The sequence below is a fragment of the Balaenoptera musculus genome, chromosome 3 (assembly GCF_009873245.2).
Source record: "Balaenoptera musculus isolate JJ_BM4_2016_0621 chromosome 3, mBalMus1.pri.v3, whole genome shotgun sequence".
Taxonomy (NCBI): domain Eukaryota; kingdom Metazoa; phylum Chordata; class Mammalia; order Artiodactyla; family Balaenopteridae; genus Balaenoptera; species Balaenoptera musculus.
In genome coordinates, this window is record NC_045787.1 from 103,885,703 (window position 1) to 103,908,048 (window position 22,346).

At 42.1% G+C, this 22,346-nt stretch overlaps 1 protein-coding gene across 2 annotated transcripts in view; it reads left to right on the forward strand.

Moving 5' to 3' along the window:
- The first annotated feature begins 8,914 nt into the window (after nucleotides 1-8,914).
- LMNB1 (lamin B1) overlaps nucleotides 8,915-22,346 on the forward strand; it is a 75,400-nt gene continuing 61,968 nt past the window's right edge. Inside the window, exons 1-2 of one of the 2 annotated variants that reach the window (XM_036848659.1) lie at nucleotides 8,915-9,093; nucleotides 9,197-9,700. In XM_036848659.1, the coding sequence (XP_036704554.1) occupies nucleotides 9,342-9,700 (359 nt within the window). In that variant the 5' untranslated portion in view covers nucleotides 8,915-9,093; nucleotides 9,197-9,341. The remainder of the gene's footprint in view (nucleotides 9,094-9,196; nucleotides 9,701-22,346) is intronic. The other variant, XM_036848658.1, reaches the window with a different exon arrangement.

Below are 22,346 nucleotides of genomic sequence, written 5' to 3' on the forward strand. Positions count from 1 at the left end.
GTTTTATACAATTTCTGACTCCTGAAGAAATCACACAGGTTTATAGCATAGGTATAAAAAACTAAGAGTCCACAGAAAATTTAGAATTCAAGCAACAAATAAGGTGGAAATGGTACCCACTTACCAAAAAAAAAAAAAAAGGAAAAAAAAAGCTTCCAAGTATACTTTATGAATTTTTAAATCTAATCTGTAAGAGACCAGGTTATGTTTTCATTGTGGTAAAATTTACATATAGTGAAATGCACAGATCTGAAGTATACAATTTAATGAGATTTGATTACTGTATTTATCCATGTACCTATGACCCTATCATTCCAGAAAGTTCCTCAATGTCCCCTTCCAGTCAATCCTCACCACAGTAGACAACCAGTGTTCTGACTTCTTTCACATAGATTACACTTACTGTTCTTGAATTTCATATAAACCAGTCACATAAAATGTGCTTTGTATTGCTTGTGTGATTCATCCATGTTGTTACATGTATCTGTAGCTCATTCCTTTCAATTGCTCAGTAGTACTTATACCATGATTTATTTGTCTATTCTGTTGACGGGCATTTGGATTGTTTCCAGTTTGGGCTATTTTGAATAAAGCTACTACGAACTTCTTGTGCAAGTCTTTCAGTAGACATGTGCTTTCGTTTGTCTTGGAAACAGAACTGCTGGAATGCAGGGTAGGAGCATTTTTAACTTTATAAGGAGCAGTTAAACAGTTTTCTGAAGTGGTTGTACTATTTTACACTCCCATCAGCAATATATGAAAGTTTCAGTTCCTACTTTACGCACTATACATGTAAATCAGAGACGTCGCTAAGTGCTTTTCAGTGTCATCTCTTTTCAGTGACTTTAACAGAATATTTTTGATATTGTTAAATCCCAAGTACGTGGGTATCCAAATTCTGGATAAGTCTTGCCCAGTTTCTAATATACATACTAAACACAGACAAATACAAATATTTCATCAAAAATATAGAATCATTTCACTTTATGGGATAGTTCTATTCCTGAAAAACTGTGTGTAAAGGTTTTTTTGTGGGGGGGGGCCACAGCATGTGGCACGTGGGATCTTCGCTCCCTGACCAGGGATTGAGTCCGTACCCCCTGCAGAGCAAGCACGGAGGTTTAACCACTGGACTGCTGGGGAAGTCCCTGTAAAGACAATTTTTTATAAATCAAATCACTTACTGGATAAGACTTTCTCTACTTCAATGTCTAGTTAAATCCTCTTTTTTCCACATTGTCCTCTCATTCTCTAATTTCTTCATTCTCTAAATTTTAGCAGCCCCAGAGATTTGACACCTGTCATCAGTGTCATTCCTTTGGGCCTTTGTCACTCATGGCTTAGTTTCCTAACCTATTTATTCGCATGTATACATTTCATTTCCACACACACAATACAATACCTTTATGGAGGAAATGAACCACATTTTATACTTTAAAAAATTTCTTTGATAGCATGTGGTGCTGCGCTTTGCACACAGGAGTTACTCAATAAAATTTCCTGTTTAGTTGGTTTTCTATTTTTGTTTTGCTTTAGGCAAAAGGCATAACTGTTATTTTACGACTCAGCTTCAGTAATGTACTTGTTTTAATTATATGGTAATTTCCTCAATTTTCCATTTTCTTGACTAATGTAAGCCATGCTTAAAGTTAAGATTGTTGGGACTTCCCTGGTGGTGCAGTGGTTAAGAACCCGCCTGCCAATGCAGGGGACACGAGTTCAAGTCCTGGTCCGGGAAGATCCCACATGCCGCGGAGCAACTAAGCCCGTGCACCACAACTACTGAGCCTGTGCTCTAGAGCCCGTGAGCCACAACTACTGAGCCCACATGCCACAACTACTGAAGTCTGCCTAGAGCCAGTGCTCTGCAACAAGAGAAGCCACCGCAATGAGAAGCCTGTGCACCACAATGAAGAGTAGTTCCGCTCGCCACAACTAGAGAAAGCCCGCATGCAGCAGCGAAGACCCAACACAGCCAAAAATAAATAAAAAATAAATAAATTAAAAAAATAATAAAAAATAAAAACAAACAAAAGAAGTTAAGATTGTTGACTAAAATCTGCTTCCCTTACCACCTTACTAATTCCTAGTTTAAAGCAATCCCTACGCAGTGTGGTTTGAAATAAAAAGCACACCACAAGGAGGTTAGGGATTCCATCTGGGGTTTCCCTCTAATTCTCCCTGGAGATGTGGGTTGCCATTTACAGGTCTCCACTAAGTACCCGATCCATTTGCCAGTCCCTGGAGACTGACATTCTTACCAGCCCAGCTCAGGGACCATCTGTCTGTGAGTGGTTTCCTCCTCCCAACTCAGAGGCCTGTCTGGTCCTTGTTGACCCTACACTACCTTGTTCATGCCTTATTTTTAGTACCGGGCACTGTCAGGCAGAATTTATTTACATGAATGTTTGCCTGTCCACCACTGGACTGGCAAGCTCCTCAAAGCAGGGATCATGCGTGGACTTCAGTCATCCTTGCTCTGCATGTAGTAAGTCCTCCACAAGTGTTTGATGAATAAATGCATGGATTAATGAGTGAGCAAATGGGCATGACTTTTTAGGTATCCTGAACCTTTAAGAGTTTCTACTTTAATGTTTTTTTAATATGCAAATTTATGGAGAATTTTAGGCCAGAAAAGCACTATTTATGTTATTTCTCTTACTCTCCTTCCATGAGGTAGATATATGCTGGGTTTTTTTTTGTCCAGCATCCCTTCATTTCTTTTTTTTAAAGATTTTTTTTAAAATTAATTAATTAATTAATTTATATTTTTGGCTGTGTTGGGTCTTTGTTTCTGTGCGAGGGCTTTCTCTAGTTGCAGCAAGCAGGGTCTACTCTTCATCGCAGTGCGCGGGCCTCTCACTATCGCGGCCTCTCGTTGTGGAGCACAGGCTCCAGACGCACAGGCTCAGTAGTTGTGGCTCACGGGCCTAGTCGCTCGGCGGCATGTGGGATCTTCCCAGACCAGGGCTCGAACCCGTGTGCCCTGCATTGGCAGGCAGATTCTCAACCACTGCGCCACCAGGGAAGCCCCCTTCATTTCTTTTTAGGATGAACTCTTCATCGCTGATGGAATCCCATCCTATATGGTCTGGTGAGGCCAGCCTTGACTCCTGACTCTCTCCCACCCCTGACTGTCAAACAGGTGATTTTGGGCTTGGACTTGGTTAACCAGAGTACATCCTAGCTCTGGACACAGCAGTCCATTCAAGGCTGGGCATGTGACCCAAAGAGGCAAATCAGTTTTCCTGAGATTTGTTATATTGTGAGTTAGTAGAACTTTGGCTTCGGTGTTTAGAAGCCAGGTTTTCAACCTTGTGGAGAGAGCTCATGTTAGAATAAAGCCTACTTGGGAGGAAAAGCAGTGTGAAGAGATCTAGAAGGAGACCATTCTGATGATGGGATTGCAATCTCCCAGTGGCATGGACCAGTTGAGGTTTATATATTAATTATATTCGAGTTTAATACTCCAAAGATTTTTCACCTCATCCTTTCTGTCCTTAGATTGATTTTAAGTCCAAGGAGATTCTTACCAACTGTAGGGAGAGCCATCTGCCTCTTGGTTTTGCTCTGTCTCCATTCTGTGCTGGCCTTTTCTATATGTGACTTCTTTTAGTTCCTGAGTACGTTGGCCTCTGTCACGTCTGTCTTCAATGCTTCTGCTGAATTGTCTGCAGTTCCACCACGCCCTGAGTGGCCAGTTCACCCAGCTCAGTCTGTAGCTTCCCTGTGCAATTCACTCAGTTCAATCTGTTGGCTTTCCTTAGCTCCTCCACATCCTTCTTATGGGCATAGGAAAGGTGTACGTAAGGGTTCTCCAAAGAAACAGATCCAGTAGGAGGTGTATATATAGATAGATTTATTTTAAGGAATTGGATTGTGTGATTAGGGAGGTTAGCAAGTCCAAAATCTATAGGATAGGCTGGAAGTCTGGAGATACAGGAGGAGCCAATGTTGCAATTCAAGTCTGAAGGCTGTCCGCTATAAAAATTTTGTCTTGCTTGGGGGTATCAGTCTTTTGTTCTTTTCAGGCCTTCAACTGATTGGATGAGGCCCACCCACAGCATGGAGGGCAATCTGCTTTACTCAAAGTCCATTGATTCAAATGTTAATTTCATCTAAAACACCCTCACAGAAATATCCAGATAATACTTGACCACATATCTGGGCACTGTGGCCCAGCTAAATTAACATATAATATTAACAATCACAGAAGGTTAGGCTGTTCTGCACTTCCCTTGTTGCTCTTCATACCCTTTGTTGCCATTTTTTTGAGGCTGCTGTCTACAATGGTTCTAAGGAAGGCTGTTCTTGGCTTCTGTTCCATTGCCTCAAGACAGAAGGAAACAAGAGACTTTGTTGTGAGGCACAAACCATCTCTACTCTTGGATCCTTCACCCCTATCCTCAACTCAGCTCAGGAATGGGACAAGGGACCATGACTCCCACAGTGCATCTGGCTTTAAACTCTCCTTCCTGTCCCAGCTAGGAGGCATTCACTGGGGTTGGGGTGGTAGGGATGGGAAATGGGGTGGAGTGGACTGGTTTAGCCAGATTACACTTCTTTTCAAATCTTTTCTTATACCAATATCAAAGCTATTGAACTTAAAAGCTGAGAATGGTGTGATTATCTTTAGTTCTGGTTTAACCATGCCATTCTGGGAAGAATGGCACCCCAAAATTGTGGTAATGAGGAAGAAGAAAAGAACATCCTGACAGCTGGTTGAAACTTCATTCTTCTACTTTACCATATCAACTATGCAAATATTGTAACTTCCTTTTTCCTCTGCATTCCTGAACTCAGCTGTGGGGTCTGGAAACAGTGCCCTTACTTTTCTAGATTGACCTGAAAGACTAAGGTTTATGGGGAAATTTCAGGCAAAGCGACAGAGGAAGACTGGTGGGGAAGATATTTTAGACAAGGAAAGTCTCACCTCAATAATCTAAGAACTAAATGAATAAATTAAAGTGTTATTGGGAGGGATAAACCATACATCCAGACAAAGTGACTAAAGACTTTGTTTTTTCATGAAAAACACTTTGAGTGGGGTCAGTTCCAATCAGAGCAGAAACAGCTGAATTACATGTAAACCCTACACTCAGACTCCAGTCCTTTTTGTTATTTTTACCATTCTAAAGGCAAAGATGCAGAATATAGGGTGAAGGGGCATACTTTTGTACGACTAAAAAAAAGCTGTTAAAAATCAGATGCATAGTTTAGTTTAACAAATGCTTTAAAGATATCTTTTAAAAATAATTTAAATAAAATGTTGTAGGTTTATGAGCATATTTTGGCATAAAATAAAACTAAAATACAAAAGTGCAAATTGGTTTTTCTTTTTGACTAAATCACAAGCAATCAGTCAGATGGAACCACTGAGTTAAAATAATCCTGCCAATCCTACTCTTGCCATGTATCCAGATTTTAACAAGCAATTTGGAAAACAATTTTGAGCAGTATATAAACTTCATGGGGCTATGCTAAGAGAATTCTATTGAAGGTGATAAATACCCTTTAAAACTCTTAAGCTCTTTTTTTTTTTTTAGAAATTCACGTTATTTTATTTATTTATTTATTTATTTATGACTGTGTTGGGTCTTCGTTTCTGTGCGAGGGCTTTCTCTAGTTGTGGCAAGTGGGGACCACTCTTCATCGCGGTGCGCGGGCCTCTCACCATCGCGGCCTCTCTTGTTGCGGAGCACAGGCTCCAGACGCGCAGGCTCAGCAATTGTGGCTCACGGGCCCAGCCGCTCCGCGGCATGTGGGATCCTCCCAGACCAGGGCTCGAACCCGTGTCCCCCGCATTGGCAGGCAGACTCTCAACCACTGCGCCACCAGGGAAGCCCCCCTAAGCTCTTTTTAAAACACAAATATTATTTTATCAGAGTTGGAATGGATTCTGGATAGTCACTCAACCTTCTAAAACATGATTTATTCTTATGTTTTTATGATATCTAGAAAAAGTATTAACTTTGCAAAGTATATTAAATAGAAACAATCTGGTCTAGTGGAAGACCATGTATTAATTTACTTCATCATTCAAATATTCAGAAAACATATACTGAAGAGATACCAGTTAAAAAAAGAGACAGTGCTTAGCAATACTCTTCTTCATTTTGTACGGCATCCCTAGCTTCCCCATTTGTTTACACTGTATACTCAGCTAACTGCCAGCTGTCTCCCCCCTCTCCTGGGACAAAATTGGGTTACTTGCTAGCTTTCAGTCTCTCCTTCTCTTCTCCCTTCCTACCTACCCCCATCCTAGTCTGGGTCCCTTCTGCCCAGACCTGATAGGTATCCTGTGTTTTTCTGTCCCAGATCCATAAGACATACAGAAAGTAGGGCAAATGTCAAATAAATTCTCTGCATGTAGTGAGGCAGCTGTGTGTTTTGGGAGGAGTTTTAAAGAGGTAAGTGATGCCATGGGAAGTTGAAGCTTGGTGGCCATATGCATGGCCTAACCACTAATCAGAACATGTGCACTGACAAGTAAGTGAAGGTTTATAGAAAAAAATCAGGCAGAATATTTGAAATCATAATTGTCCTTGTAAATGCAGGAGCATTGTCACCATACTCCTATAGTATTTGCTACTTCTCATTTATTGGGGAAAACGGTGGTGGTAATGGGATTGCAGGAATTCTTTAAATGAAGAGGGCTGGACACATTCAGTATGAAAGAGCAGGGATGAAACAGGCCTTATTCCAGGTACGGAGTTAGGCTTGGGAAAAGCCAAGAGAATAAGAGAAGTGTACATTTAGTAAAGTGCCTGACCAAATGTTTGCACAAGTACCTAATTCTAAGGCTAAGAGATTTTCCATCTTTTTTCATTGCTTTTGATCGGAGACACAGGATTACTATTAGTAAGGATTACTATTTAGCCATCCCATATTATGTCTAAACACTACACATATTACTTTAATTATTGCAAACCCCTGCAAGGTAGGAATCATCCCCATTTCCTATGAGGAAACCAAGGAGTAACTTCCATAAAGTTACATTGCTATCAACAGCAAATCCCCAACTGTCTGACTCCAGTGTATTTGTTGTTTCAGCTAATAGGATATAATCTGAGTTTCCTAAAACAATGAGATTGAGGGATTCTCAAGCTTTCAAGAGAAGGCTTAGTGGGGTTGAGAGCAGTAGAGATCATGCCTGAAATCACTTCACATACAGTCTCCAAAAATGGAGAGAAAATAATTTTCAAATTTTTCCAAATATTTTTTTTAACGTCTAAGGTAAAAGGAGGGTATGGAGTGAAAGCCAAGCTGTCAGTGTAGTGGAAAGGGCCTCAAGAAGACTGGAATTACATTGCAATCCGGATTCTACCACCTTGGACACAGCACTCACCTTCTTTAGGCCTCATTTCTTTATAAGTAATTTAGATTTTCAAGGTCCTTTTAAGTTATTAAAACTTTACTTGAATACTTATGAACTCCTAACACCAACTTCAAAAAAGAACCTTTTCAACTTTTTAACTGTCAAGGACGTTAAGGAAGGAGGTATTTAAGATAACAAACAGGGCAGGAAATAGAACCGTTAATAATAAGAGTATCATCACTCATAGAGTGCCTGGAAATTCAAGGAGGATGATATTCAACTGGTGCCCTTCACTAATTCTTATGTGCATGATTAATATTTAAAGAACATTCTAGTCTTCATTCCTGCCATTATTAAGGTAACTAACCTGTAAGTACTCTACCGATGCGTCCCTAAAGGGTTATGAGTTGGCCTTCCAGGTTATAGTTGAGGGCGAGGCTCTGGAGGCGATTGAAACCGCCTGGGTTCAATTGCAGTCCTGTCGCCTGCCGGCGGCTGTAAGGAAATTCATCTATTACGTGGGTACATTTTCAAATGGAAGGAATCTGGTTCCCACACCACAGAATGTGTGGATGGATAATCCACGAAAAGCCCAGGGCAGGGCACATAGTAAACTTCAATAAATGTTAAGTCTAAAAGTTTAAAACTTTTCAAAGGGATTGATGGACATTCTATTAGAACTGTGGTCAATTACTTTTCAGGGGAATCCCTTTTCAAAGCAAAAAGCATTTCTACTTAAGTTTTCGCAAGTTTAGATTTTGATACATGGGATTTTAGTGAAGCATGACCATGAATAGCTTGTGCTATTTACTTAGTAACATGTTTATCATATCACTTGTGAGGTGGTTTTGATTTTATAAAGCCCTAAATTGTTAAGAAATAAACGGATCGGGGACCGCCCATCAGCACTGGCTGTTCTGTGGTCTTTATCCATCCGCTTCTAGACACGCGTGCGTCAATTTGATGGGAGGAGGTGTTTTGCTACACCGTTTTCCACCTGAGAGAAAAATAAAGGCTTGCATTTGGAACCCGCACGCAGTTGGTCTTGAACCTCGGACACCAGCGCTCATTACGTAACTCCACAGCGGCCGGGCCTCCAGGCTGTTTTCCGAACCCTCACCGCGGGGCGGGGATAAGGTTACAACGCCCGCGGTCGTCCCGGGCTCTACGAGTTTTGCGTGTGTCAGTTAGAGACGTTTACATTTGAATTTCCCTGAACCGCCGGGTGTGGGCGGCGGCGCGGACCCGCCCCGGAAACCTCTGGGCCCCTTCCCGCCATCCGCCAACCGGACCCGACAAGCGGTCCCCGCGGGCTGGTGGGAAGGCCCGGCCGGCGCGGGACCCAAAGCCGCCGCGCGAGCACTCCCCGGCACCCCTCCCCACAGCCCTCAGTCCTTACCGCCCCCCCGCCCCCCGCCACGCCCAGCCGGGCGCGCCGAGCCGACGGTTGCCTGCGGGCCAGATTTTGAATTTACAGGCCCGGCCCCCGCGTTGCCGGCCCCCATTGGCCAGCGACGGTCACGTGGAGACGCCGGAGCGCGCCGGCCATCTTGGGGAGCGCGGCGCCGCGGCCCGCGCCACCTCCGCCCCCAGCGGCTCGCAGCCAGCCCGCCCCTCCGCCCTCCTCCCCCCGCCCGCGGCTCAGCGCCGCCTGAGAGGAAACAAAGTGCTGCGGGCGGGAGACTCGGCGGCGGCGGCGGCGGCGGCGCGCGGACTCTGCTCGGCTCTCCCGGCCACCCTCACCCCGTATTTCCCGAGCGTGTGTGCGCGCGTGTGTGAGTGTGTGCATGTTTTCTTACAAAGGGCGTTTTACATTTAATTGATTCGTAGTCCTCCCCCTTTGCCCTTTGTGCTGTAACCCCTCTCCCGCCATCCCAGGTGCTTCGTCCTTCCCCCCGACGTCGGCCTTTCAGCGAGCGCGGATCGTCGGTTCGTGCCTTCCCTCAGGCTTCTCCGCCTGCCGCCCCCTCCGTGTTCCGGCGCTGCCCGCGGCCTCCGCGCTCAGCTCTCCTCGCCGATCGCCATGGCGACAGCGACCCCCGTGCCGCCGCGGACGGGCAGCCGCGCCGGCGGCCCCGCCACGCCACTGAGCCCCACGCGGCTGTCGCGGCTGCAAGAGAAGGAGGAGCTGCGCGAGCTCAACGACCGGCTGGCCGTGTACATCGACAAGGTGCGCAGCCTGGAGACGGAGAACAGCGCGCTGCAGCTGCAGGTGACGGAGCGTGAGGAGGTGCGCGGCCGCGAGCTCACCGGCCTCAAGGCACTCTACGAGACCGAGCTGGCCGACGCGCGACGCGCGCTCGACGACACGGCCCGCGAGCGCGCCAAGCTGCAGATCGAGCTGGGCAAGTTCAAGGCCGAGCACGACCAGCTGCTCCTCAAGTGAGTGCCGGGGGCGCAGCTCGGGCGGGAGGGCGAGGGCCGGGGTGCTCACGTGCTTCGGAAGGGGCAGGGTCTCGGTCTCCAAGAAGGAGAAAGAATCTAGTGTTTTTCAGCGAGGGCGGGGGTCGCGCGGGGGTTTCAAGCTGTAGTGATGGTGGGACCGGGATGCACATTTCCCGATCCTGGATATCCAGTGGGACTCGGCGAAGTGCGCGCCTGGGGCCGCCAACGACAGGCGACCGGCTTCGGGCCTCGGACCCCGGGATCCAGAAGGCTTTAAACGCGCGGAGATCGGGCGGGCGCCAGGTGCGGGTAAGTGGCGTCTGGGCGCGCGCTCGAATGCGCGCCCGGGTTTCCGGCCAGGCCCGAGACAAAGCGTCTGGTGGGTTTGCGGTGCAGGAATGGCCGGCCGGGGAGGACCGGCTGCCCGCCTGGAGAATGAATGAGCTCTGCGCGGGCGGAGAGAGGAAGGGGAGGGACCTGCCTCGGGCGTCCCGGTCTCCCGGGGGTGGGTCCCGCTTTGGCGCGCTCAGTCTTGGCCCTGTGACATTTTGCGATCTTTCTGCGCCTGCCTTGGGCGAAGAGGGAGGGGCGGAGTCTGAACTGCGCGCCACTGTCGGCTCTGGGCAAGTTGGGTTTTCAAGCTGGTTAGCTTTCTCTGGGGAAAGGTGTCCTTTCTTTCTGCGGAGACAGGCGCGGGTCTTTGGGTATTTCTCTGCACCGGACTCCGCAAGCTGGGTTTTTTCACGTCTTGGCCACCGTTCTCGGATCGGCGAACCGCCTGCCCTCCCGCAGCAGTCCTCTCCCCTAGCTTTTGTACCGCCAAGACATAGTCACTTGGTTTTTCGGGTGTAGGGGAGACCCAGCTCAGTCCCCGCATCTGTCATTGTGTTGACAGGCCAGGGCAGGTGAAAGGGTGTTGTGTAAATGTGGAGAGTTGTGGCGAGGGAGATCTTGTAAGTTTTTCACATAAGAGGGTCTGAATTTTTCAGTCCAGGGCACACGGATAAACTAGCAAACCTTTGCGGATCCTACCTTGACTTTCTGATGAGCAAAATGGCATAGTTATCCTCAGTAGGCAGCTAGTGTTGATGTCACGCTTTAGAATATTGCTCGGTTTGCCTCCAGAATTCCGGTCGTCTTCATCCCCTCTTGCCAGTTGAGATCTCTGGAGATACCTGATACTGACTTTGACTTTGTGTTCCCTTGAATGTCTTTCTGTCTCCGTGTAAATGTTCCTGTCTCGGTCTCTGTGATTTTCAGTATGTGAATCTCAACTTCCCCATCTTGTTAAATACTTGACAAACGGTTCATAAAGAATATGTGCACTTGGTAAAAAAAAAAAAAAACTATAGAGGGGCTTATAGTGAAAAACGATGTCTCTTGCCTCTTTCCAGGAGACAATCACATTTAGCCCTTTTTGTTTTTATTTCTTTGAGTATTTAGTTACACAAAATAAAAATAATAATATGCTTATGTTTCTTTTTCCCGGATTTTCTAATGTTTGGAGTCGTCTTTTGAAATGGGTCAGTTCGCTCACTACTGTCTCCATCTTCCTCCAAATTTTTCATTACTGAATTTCTTCATATCTTGGATGCCATTGCTTATATGATTCACCATTATCACGTGTACCCCTAAGAAGAAAAACTTCAGGGCCAACTACGTAGGATCCATCCTGTTGGACCCACCCTGTTTTCAGAGATGTTAAAGTGTGACACAGATTAAGTATCTATCTGTTACCTGCCAGTCGCTGTTTTATGTGGAGGATACAGAGATTTGAAAAAAATAAGTTACTTCCCTTATGTTGATGATAGGGGAGATACCCAGCAAGCAAGTAAAAATTGTATTTCATCTAATCTGAAACATTTTGATGCTGGTGCTTTTATAATCTTTTCAGAAGGTATCCACTGAAGGTTTTTCACACAGTAACAAGACTGCCACCTGGCTGACTGTAGTTGTAAAATGCTCTGCATGGATTGTAAAATGCATGCTGGTTTCATCAAGATTAAAAAGTGAAGAATATATGTGTTAGAATCAATGAAATCAGTGTATGTGATATAATGTTAGGATAACAGATACTAGGGGAATAAAAATAGAGCAGGGTGAAGGGATGGTGTAGTTAAGGAAGGCCTGTCTGAGGGCTTGACAATTGAAAACAATTTCTTTGAGATGTCAGGTAGTATACTGGGATTTTATAGATAGATAGATAGATATCTATATATATCTATATAGAGAGAGTCTGAACATATATATCTATTATTAGGATTGGATGTATTTTCTTTTCTGATGTTCCATCAATTCCTCAAAACATACCACATTTTACTTTCATATTTCAATCCTGACTTTCTTTGTACAATTTTGTTCCTAAATAGCCTTCCATTTTTCTTGCTGATTAAAGAAAAATTTGCCTTTCGCATACCTTTAAACTTTTAAAAGATATCTAATTATAATATCTATTATATTAGGCTACTTTCTTCCCTTAAGCTCTCTGCTCTTAAGACATGATGTGCAGTTGACGTCCTAGGAATTTACCTGATTTAGACCCAGTTTCCTCCTGTATCACATATTTTCGGTTCCTTGGTTTCTTCCTTCATTTTATTGGAGAACATCCTTAAGTTACTTATTCAGAAAAGATGGCAGGAGGTAGACTTTCCAAGTCTCGTGTGTCTGAAAGTAATTTTGATTTTTGTCTCATGCTTGATTAATAGTTGGGCTAGGTATAGAATACTGGTTCAACATTTTTCCTCACAGCTTGGAAAGTATCATATTGCCCCATTGTCTTCTAGTAGCCAGTTGTTCATGTCTACCTAGTGCCAGTCACAGTTACTTTCTTTTGGTAATTGCTTTGCCTCTCAGGAAGCTTTGGAATTTTCTTTTCTCCTGGTTTTCTGGGATTGCATGGTGATAGGTCTAGGTATGGATATTCTCTTATGCATCGTAGTTGTTATAAGCAGGTCCTTTCCATTTAAAGGCTTGGTCTTTGTTTAGCTCTGGGAAATTTACTTTATTCCGTACATTTTCTGTGCTCCATTTTCTCTGTTCTCTCTTGTTGGAATGTTCAACTCTTGGGTTTCTTGTTTTCTTATAATTCTTTTTTTCATCCTGGGAAATTACTTTGCTCTTCTGCAGCTCAATAGTGACATTTTAAAGGCACAAGTCGTACTTTTAATTCTAAGAAATCTTTTTGTAGAGGTATTTCTCTTTTTTTCCGCTTGTGTTTATTTTTAAGGATGCATTATTTTCTTTAATTTGTCTGAGGGTAATATTTAGGGTTTTCTTTTTAAATTCTCTTCTGTTAATTGGATTATCTCTTTTCCCTCCCTGGTCACTTGTTCTTTTTGTTTGGTTTGCTTTGTACCTTCCTACTCATTTTTGTCAATTGCTGATCCTTGGTTGTCTACATTTTCAAATGAAGGACTAGTTAATGCTTGAGTATTACTGCCAGGTTATTTAGGTAGCTCCTTCCCACTTTTCTGAGTGTAAGGGCAAATTAGGATCTCTTTATGTAGGAATGGGATGTATTCTTGGCCAACTTGTTGGAAAACCTGCAGTTATGTTAAGGGGTGCCCAGGAGGGCGAGGTGCAAAGCTGTTTCATGAGTTAATCCCTCATTTTAAGTCTGCCTCACTTTCTCCTGTAACCCCTGTGTGCACGTTCTGTGATAGGTACTTTTATCTACATTTTTTTTAAACATGTTTATTGAAGTATAATTGCTTTACAACGGTGTGTTAGTTTCTGCTTTATAACAAAGTGAATCAGTTATACATATACGTATGTTCCCATATCTCTTCCCTCTTGCATCTATCTACATTTTTTTTAAGGCACTAAGTTTTTATTTTATTTTTTAAAAATTTATTTATTTATCTTTGGCTGCGTTGGGTCTTCATTGCTGCATGCGGGCTTTCTCTAGTTGCGGCGAGTGGGGGTTACTCTTCCTTGCGGTGCGCCGGCTTCTCGTTGCAGTGGCTTCTCTTGTTGCAGAGCGTGGGCCCTAGGTGCGCGGGCTTCAGTAGTTGTGGCATACGGGCTTAGTTGCTCTGCGGAATGTGGGATCTTCCTGGACCGGGGCTCAAACCCATGTCCCCTGCATCGGTAAGCAGATTCTTAACCACTGTGTCACCAGGGACATCCTCTACATTTTATCTACTAGAAATTTGTTGAAATGTTTGCTAATGATCCTTTTTCTGTTCACTTTCTTGCTATGGGTTTATTCGTTGTTTACTGCTTTTTTTTCTTAATATTTATTTGTTTATTTTTGGCTGTGTTGGGTCTCCGTTCCTGCATGTGGGCTTTCTCTAGTTGCGGCGAGCAGGGGCTACTCTTGATTGCGGTGCGCGGGCTTCTCGTTTGTGGTGGCTTCTCTTGTTGCGGAGCACGGGCTCTAGGCACACAGGCTTCAGCAGTTGCGGCATGTGGGCTCAGTAGTTGTGGCTCACGGGGTCTAGAGAGCAGGCTCAGTAGTTGTGGTGCACGGGCTTAGTTGCTCTGTGGCATGTGGGATCTTCTCAGACCAGGGATCGAACCCGTGTCCCCTGTGTTGGCAGGCGGATTCTTAACCACTGTGCCACCAGGGAAGTCCATACTGCTTTTTTATTGGGGTCTAGTGGGGAGGTCAGTGCCTGTGCATAGTAATCCTTGGAAATCTTGGAAATAATTTAATTTTGAACAATAATTGAAGTATAATTTGTAAGATGAAAAGGAAGAAATGTTTTATTATCTGTTTGGGTCCATTGAGCTCTTTTGTTTAAGAATAATTTTCTGTAACTTATTTGGAGTTAGAGTCTTTGTAATTAGTCTGTTATTTAGGTGGATTTAGATTAAGAAAGCAAGTCTTGAGAGAATTATAGGTTCCAAAATTACTTAGTCCCTTTTTGGTTCTTTAGCATACAACATACCTCAAAGACAGAAGAATTCTAGGAGGCACTTGTCCTGCTAGAAGGAATTTGACAACGGCTTCTGTGCAGGTGGTCTCTTACAGGGAAACTGATCTCAGATCTAAGATATAGCTACTTCAGTTCATTCCAAGCCTAATTATATTTCATTGGAAGCTTTTTTGGGGAATACTTGCCAAGAATGAGGATGAATACCATCAGTCAACACTTCAAACGAAAAAGCAAAGAAAAATTGACTTAATTGAGAATTTCAGTATTAACTAATTCTGCAGGAAAACTAAATGTAAGAGAAAGTTATGTTGAACATTGTTCAGTAACTAATTTTGTGGATGCATACATTTTTTTTTTTCTTTAGTGGTACAGGTCCATAGTCTTTTATGTAAAACCCTTATAGCCACAAGTGTTTGGAATTTAAAGCAGTTCCAACTTTAAGAAGGTAGTATGTTGCGTATACTGTATATGACACCCCAGTGGGGTCTGGGGTAGCACTCTATGTGAAACAGGGATTTCTGCAGGGAAAGATTAATAGTCACAGTAAATGGAGAAAGACAACTAAAAATAGCCTCATGTCCATTCAGGTGCAGTTTTGTCACCAAATGAATTAATTAAAATTTAAGTTTTAGAGCTCTGGGGTTACATATAAGAGAGTAATGATTCATGTTTTTTAATTGACTGCTTCTTAGTAACTTCGCTTGACTCATCAGGTTCTAGAAGTTGTGCTTTATTCTTCAAACACAAATAAATTTGATTGATTGATTGGTTCACAGTAGATATTCAAGCTTGAAAGGATGCAAAATTAACTCTAAAGCCATTTTCTCTTTTTTGAGAAGTATGAATTAATTAGGAAACTGGAGATGGGGGCTCACTGGAATATAACTAATATAATGGATGCTGTAGGATTGTTTGAGATGCTGAGCAAGTCAATTTACTGTCCCTTCATTAAAAAAATTTTTTTAAAAAGGATGTCCCGGGACTTCCCTGGTGGCATAGTGGATAAGAATCCACCTGCCAATGCAGGGGACACAGGTTTGATCCCTGGTCTGGGAGGATCTCATATGCCATGGAGCGGCTAAGCCTGTGCGCCACAACTGCTGAACCCACATGCTGCAACTACTGGAGCCCGTGCTCCACAACAGGAGAAGCCACCACAATGCAATGAGAAGCCCGTGCACATCAACAAAGAGTAGCCCCCGCTCGCCACTAGAGAAAGCCTGCGCGCAGCAACAAAGACCCAGTGCAGCCAAAAAAATAAAACTAAAATTAAATCTTAAAAAAAAATAAAAGGATGTCCCAAGAAACACAGTTTAGTGTATTATAGGTATTAGACCTCAAAGCCAGTGTTTTCAAATTAATCTTTGAGATACTGGACAAAAAATCTGTTATTTAAAGCAGAATTTCATATATTTTCAAAACAGATGGTGCTTCTTTTTAAATATAATTTTATGAAAAGAAAAGTTTTTCTCAAAATAGAATAAAGTGTAATGTTGCTTGTATTTTTTTCACAGTATATATGCACCTGGAGATTTGTAGGCTTCCTACCTCCATCCTCAAGCAAGTTTTGAATAGGATAGGTTTGAGGTTGAGGGGATCAAGCCTACATAGTATATTCCTTTGGGAAGACGACATTCCTCTGATTTTACTTTGTCAGTACGTTAGTAAGGAAACTCCTGTTGGGAAATTTGTATTTGTGTGTTTTCGTTAAAAAATGTGTACAGATGTTCACGTGCTACTCGCATGTATAATTGGGACACTTGTCAGTCACAGTAGCCTGAGGTACAGTAGTGTTAAGCAAGAGCACTACATGAAGTTGCACCTTCCTACATTTTGTGACTTGGGGCAGGTATTAATACTTTAATTCTTTGAGCTTTCATGCCTCATCTGTGTAATTGGGATAAGGCATAACTAGTAGTTTTCTGAATCTCAGGAAGAATTAAGAAACCCAGATCTTTTTCTAGCCTGTCATTTACTTGTCTTCATAGTAACGGATGGATTTTTATCAGAATTGGCTATTTGAAGAAATTAGGAAGTATATGGAAATGAAAGTAAATCAGATAAACTATTTTTTTTCTCTTTCTTTGGGGAGAAGGGGGTGCTGGGGATTTACTGTATATTTGGACTTATTGTATATGTTTACTCTGTTGACTTTCTACATATTTTGGTCACAGAATGAAATTTAGGTGCAGGGCTAAACAGTATCTGCAGGGTTGTTTTAACATTCATTTTTCAGTTTTCAAATCTAAAGTAATAAATGCTAATCTGCTCTAGGGACTTTGCTTTGTAGGTAGGATAATTAATTGAAAAACAAAAATCTTGATCCCATGTATTACTTGGTCTTTTGTTTATGTCCTTATTTTGCCCTGGTAGAAGCAAGTTGCCAGTAACACCCTTGCCTTAATATGAGAGGTATAAAACTCCATGGTAAATATTACTTTAATTTTCAAGGGAAGAACAGGAAGGATAGACCCCTAGAATTGGTGTTAAAGTCTAGGAGACAGGTCCTAAGTAATGAAACCATCATGATGCTTCCTTCCCATGCTTTCAAAGGATGTTTGGTAGAGCATGATATCTTTTGGAGTTGTTTATTTAAACTAGGAGGTTAGACTAGGTAATCTTTTGGTGTACCCAGACTCAAGGAAGTAAACGCACAGAATGAAAGATAAAGCATTATAAAAATATGCTACTGAATGTTTTTTTTTTTTTCTCCATATACTCCATATACTCCATTATGCTTGTTCTTTTCATTTGTCCAGATGACATCACCTCAGATATTTCTGAGCTAGAGATCTTTAGACTTTATATCATCACTGTGGGTCTATTTCATGCACAAACAGTGAGAATGAGCCTGAAGTGTTAATTGGGTGACGAGACCCTGTCTAACTGAAGTTCCCAATTATTTCTGGGATCCAGGGAAGTTTCCTAATTAGAGTTTTTAAATTCTTTTTTTTTTTCCAGTATATCTCTCTGATAAAAGGGATTGTGTTTTGGCTGTTATACTTGAGAAATTTTAAAAAACTAATTTTTTTGTCACACAAAAATTATATATTCATTATGGAAAATTAGAAAATACAAATAAACACCAAGAAGAAAGTAAAAGTCACCCTTAGTTCCATAAATAAGAGCTCTGAAGTTTTTCTTTTTATATCCACATTATTAATGAAAAATGGGTTCATGATAAATATTGATGCGTAACCTTCTTTCATGCTACACTGCTTTGTGAACTTCTTTACATGTCAGTAAATGTGCTATATCATCATTTTGAAGATACGTCAACAGCTTTTAATGGGTAGGATTAGTTTACCGTGACCAGAGATGTCGGCTTTGCAGTGACTACCTAATTTCTCAGAGGCCATAGAGGGCCATGATTATCCTCTTCCCACTTTCTGACAATATCAAATTTTTTCTCCTGGTTAACATATTGATAAAAATGGTTAAATGTTAAACTAATTTACTGGTGAAATGTTAACCATTGGATAAAGTAATTACAACTTTGCCAATTTTTGATGCCAGTAACAGCATATGGGTGTCCATTTGGGGGAATTTATTTTTAATTTCTGCAGGTTCTTTTTAGTTCTCGATCGTTTTTATTGTTATGCTCATGTTGCGAACATAAAGGAGTAAAAAGATCCACATTTGGGTCATAATCTTAGGTTTCTGCTGATATCTTTGCTGTAGACCTAGATGATAAGTGAGACTTTCCCTAGCTAATATGTTTGCTTGGTCCTTTTTAAATTTAATTTTTTGCCTTTATTGCATTTGTGTTTATTGATCATAGGATTATAGCACTTTTACAGCTAGGAGGGGACTTGGATCATCTGATCTATCCAGCCCACTGTGCAGGTTCAGAAATTGAGACCTAGAGAGATTAGAATACTGGTGCAAGATGTGGGACAAAAAGAGCTAACATTTATCTTCTGCTTATTGTGTTTGCCAGGTACTATGCTAGATGCTTTACAGACACTGTCTTTTAAGTGTTATGATAACCCTGTTTGATGGGTGAGGAAACTTGAGGCTCAGAGAGGTTAGGTATTTTGCTTGCCTGGGATAACTTAGCAGATAAATGGCAGAGCTAGAATAGATCCTAGCTCTGTCTTCTAGCATTGTTACAGGGTTTTTACATGGATCACGCCATTTAATACCAACCTGAAGCAGGCTCATGGAGCACTGTCATCTGTGCTTGGACTTGAAGTCTTACGTAAGACAGTTGACTTTCAGGTTTGGGTGCTACTTTTGGAAATGGTACTAGATGTGAGTTTTTCACAGTGATATTTGAGATAATTTTGGATTTGTCAGGAGGGTGCAGTAACTGAGGCAGCTGTTTGAAGTACTGAGGGCTTCATTTGCTAATAAGGAAAGGGTAAAAATGAATTACTGAAAGAGACCTCTTTTGTCTTTTCTTCCTTGTTGAAAAACTCCTACTTTACTCCATGCCTTAATAATAACTTCAAAATAAACTAAAATCTCTAAATAAGTCTTGAATACTCATGGCAGAAATATTCTTTTCATTTTTTATTCAGCACACATTTGTGGAACAGGTACTGTTACGAAGTCCAAGCTTGTACTGCTCCCCACACAGAAGGCCAGTAAATCGAGAAACAAGTTGTTGGGGCAAGGAATAGTGACTTTATTTGGAAGGCCAGCACACCAAGAAGATGGTGGACTAGTGTCCCAAAGAACCATCTTGCCTGGGTTTGGGTGCTAGTTTCTTTTAGAACAAAGAGGGGGAGGTGAGGGGTAAAGTAAAAAAGGTGATACGTTGTTGCTAATATTTCCTGGTTCAGGCCAGAATGGGAGGGGATGTGTTAATTTCTTCTTTCCTGCATCCATTCCCAGGTGGGCCTGGTTAGGGTATTCCTAGTGAACTAAACCAAGGTATTTTAGCTTAACTGGGAGACAGGGTTCCTGGAGATGGCTCATTATGTATACTTTAAGCTGTAGGCAACATCCCTTTAATGATTAACTTACAGCAAAAGTAATAGAATGCAAAGGTTAAAGTAGAAGAAACAGATCCAATATGGAGTCAGATTTGTTCTTCCCTATTACAAGTACTACATGCCAGGCCTTGAATCAGATGCTGGTAACAGGGAGATGGGACACTTAGTGCCTGTTAACACGTTGCTTACAATGTAGTGAGGAAGACATAAGAAGCACTACAGTATTGTGATACTGTAACTGCAATACGCTAGTACAATGTAATAAGTGCTGTGATAGCAGTGTCCACATCTTGCTATGGAGAGGGGGGCTACGTACCACATAAGGCAGAGTAGGAGCTTTGTAAAGTTTTGAGAGACATCCCAGAGGAATTGGGGAGGCAGTGAAATCTGAGTGTTGAGAGATAAGTAGGGTTGGCTTCTAAATGGAAAACATTAGTAGAGGTGTTGTCCTGAAAGGCAAATAGTGCATCTAACTAGAGCTGTATATATCTATATAAATACTTGGTGTGAGGGATGGTTAGATTTTGGGTAATCAGGAGCCTCAAGGATTTCAGACAGAAGAGTGGCATCGTCAGTCTGGCTTTTGCATGGAGGAAAAGAAGAGTAGAGGTAAAAACACTAGTACGGACGTGTGGGGAGTAATGAGATGGCTCCTGAACTGAGGTAGGAAGTGGGAAAAGGCAGAAGGTGGATTTAAGAGATACTGAGCATGGGAGATTAGGGAGAATGGAGTCTAGGGTGACTGCTTCCATGCCTGGGCACCTGGGGAGATAGTGTTGCTCTTAACAGAGACTGGTAGGGCAGGAACAGATTTGGAGGACCCTACTCAGAGTTTGTGGTGTTAGTGAGTTAGTGAGTTGCTGGATTTCTAGATGGAGATGTCAGCCGGCAATTTGGAGTACTTCTCTGGAGCTCCGAGGAGATACTTGATTGGAGATACAATTTTTGGAGCATGGTGATATTTGGGGGTAGAGAGAGAAAAGAAGAGGGGCGAAGTCAGAGACATGGAAAACATCTACGTGTGAGGACTAGGTAGGGGATAGAAAACCCACAATGAAGATGATAAGTAATGGCCAGAGAGGAAGGACAAGAATTGAGTTATGGAACAAGGAGATTTACAAAGGAATGGTAGTACGGTTTTGGTGTGATAAGGCCTAAAAAGTATCCATTGACTTTGGTTCGTGGGAACTTACTGTTGACTGTGAGGAGCATCTAATGCTAGAGAAGAGCAGTAGGGTCAAAGCCACTGACCATAATTAAGGAAGAAATGGGACTAAAGGTCATGAGTTTAGGTCATAAAGAGTGTTTGATGTGAAAGAAAGAAGACATTCTTAAAGGTCGATTTAAAGTAGATTCTTACTCAATGTTTATGTAACACAACATTGGATAGGGTACCAGAACACTTACCCCTCTAACATTCTGCACTAAAAAAATGATTGCTTCACCACCTTTGCTTAAAACACTTTAAGTGGCTTCCAGGATAGTAGCTTCTAGGATAAAGAGTAAAAGCCTCAGTATTACCTAATACTAGGGTGACCGTATAATTTAGCATTCAAACAGGGTTACTTCCTTCTTGGTGTGAGAGAGGGAGCTATTGATAATTATGCTGGGACACTGGCATCAACGGAAATTGCCCTAGACAAACTTGGACATACCTAAAAGTTCTTCTCTTCATGAGCTGGCTCCTGAATGACTGTGGCTTCAACTCACACCATACTTGGTCTTGCTCTCTCCTCTCCAACCATGATATTTTTTATTCAGTCCTGTTTACCACCCTCTCTCTTAATAGGGCCTTTGCATATGCAGTTTCCTTTGTCTGGACTTCTCTCATCATTGGGTTAACTCCTCCTTAAACCTCAGATCTCTGTTTAATTCATTTCTTAGGGAAATCTTCCCTATCCGGTTTTTTAAATGTGAGCTTTGAAAAAAAAAAAACAAAACCTGTGACTATCCAACAAACATGTATGTGTGTACATAATTTAAGGATTCAGAGATCTCCAAGACTTCTTATGAAAAAATTACCTTCAACTATTTTAACTGCTCCTTTGATATTTTTCTCGATATCTAAATGGCATTGTTGACTTTTTGCCATAGAAGATGAGGAATTGAGTTTTTCATTTTGTTCTTCATAACAAATTTTTCTTCCTCTTATCCTCCCAATAGTCATACATTACATTTTAGTTGAGATTAGTTTAGATCAGTTTTGGTATATAAAATATTATTTCACTGTGTTCTGTAAATGCTTCTGTAGCACCAATTGGCTCATATGTGACTGGTAAATAGAGAAATGATATTATTGTAATTAGAGGTTGTATTGACTTATATATGACTTTTCCTAGTAAAGGAGAGTCAGAATATCAAGAGTAGAGTTCAGAGGGAAAGAAAGCTCTGATTTCAACTCTATTTTAAGAAAGTTAAAAGAGTGCCTGCACCCAGGATTCCCTCCCCCAGAGAGGTGTGCACCACCTTTGTTCTTATAGCCGGGGTTGTGTTCAGAGTCTATTTCTATCTCTAATGTCTCAGTTCCTGCAAGCCAGCATGGCCACTCTGATGTTGTGCATCTCTGAGCATCTCTTGAGGCAGCTCTAGCCACACTAAACTGACTGCTTGCATTGTCCAAGTCATCTCCTGGAGTACTAATTATCATCATTATTATTTTTTAAAGTTTATTTATTTTTATTTTTATTTTTTAAATTTGTTTTTGGCTGCGTTGGGTCTTTGTTGCTGCACGTGGGCTTTCTCTAGTTGCGGTGAGCGGGGGCTACTCTTCGTTGTGCATGGGCTTCTCACTGGTGGCTTCTCTTGTTTTGCGGAGCATGGGCT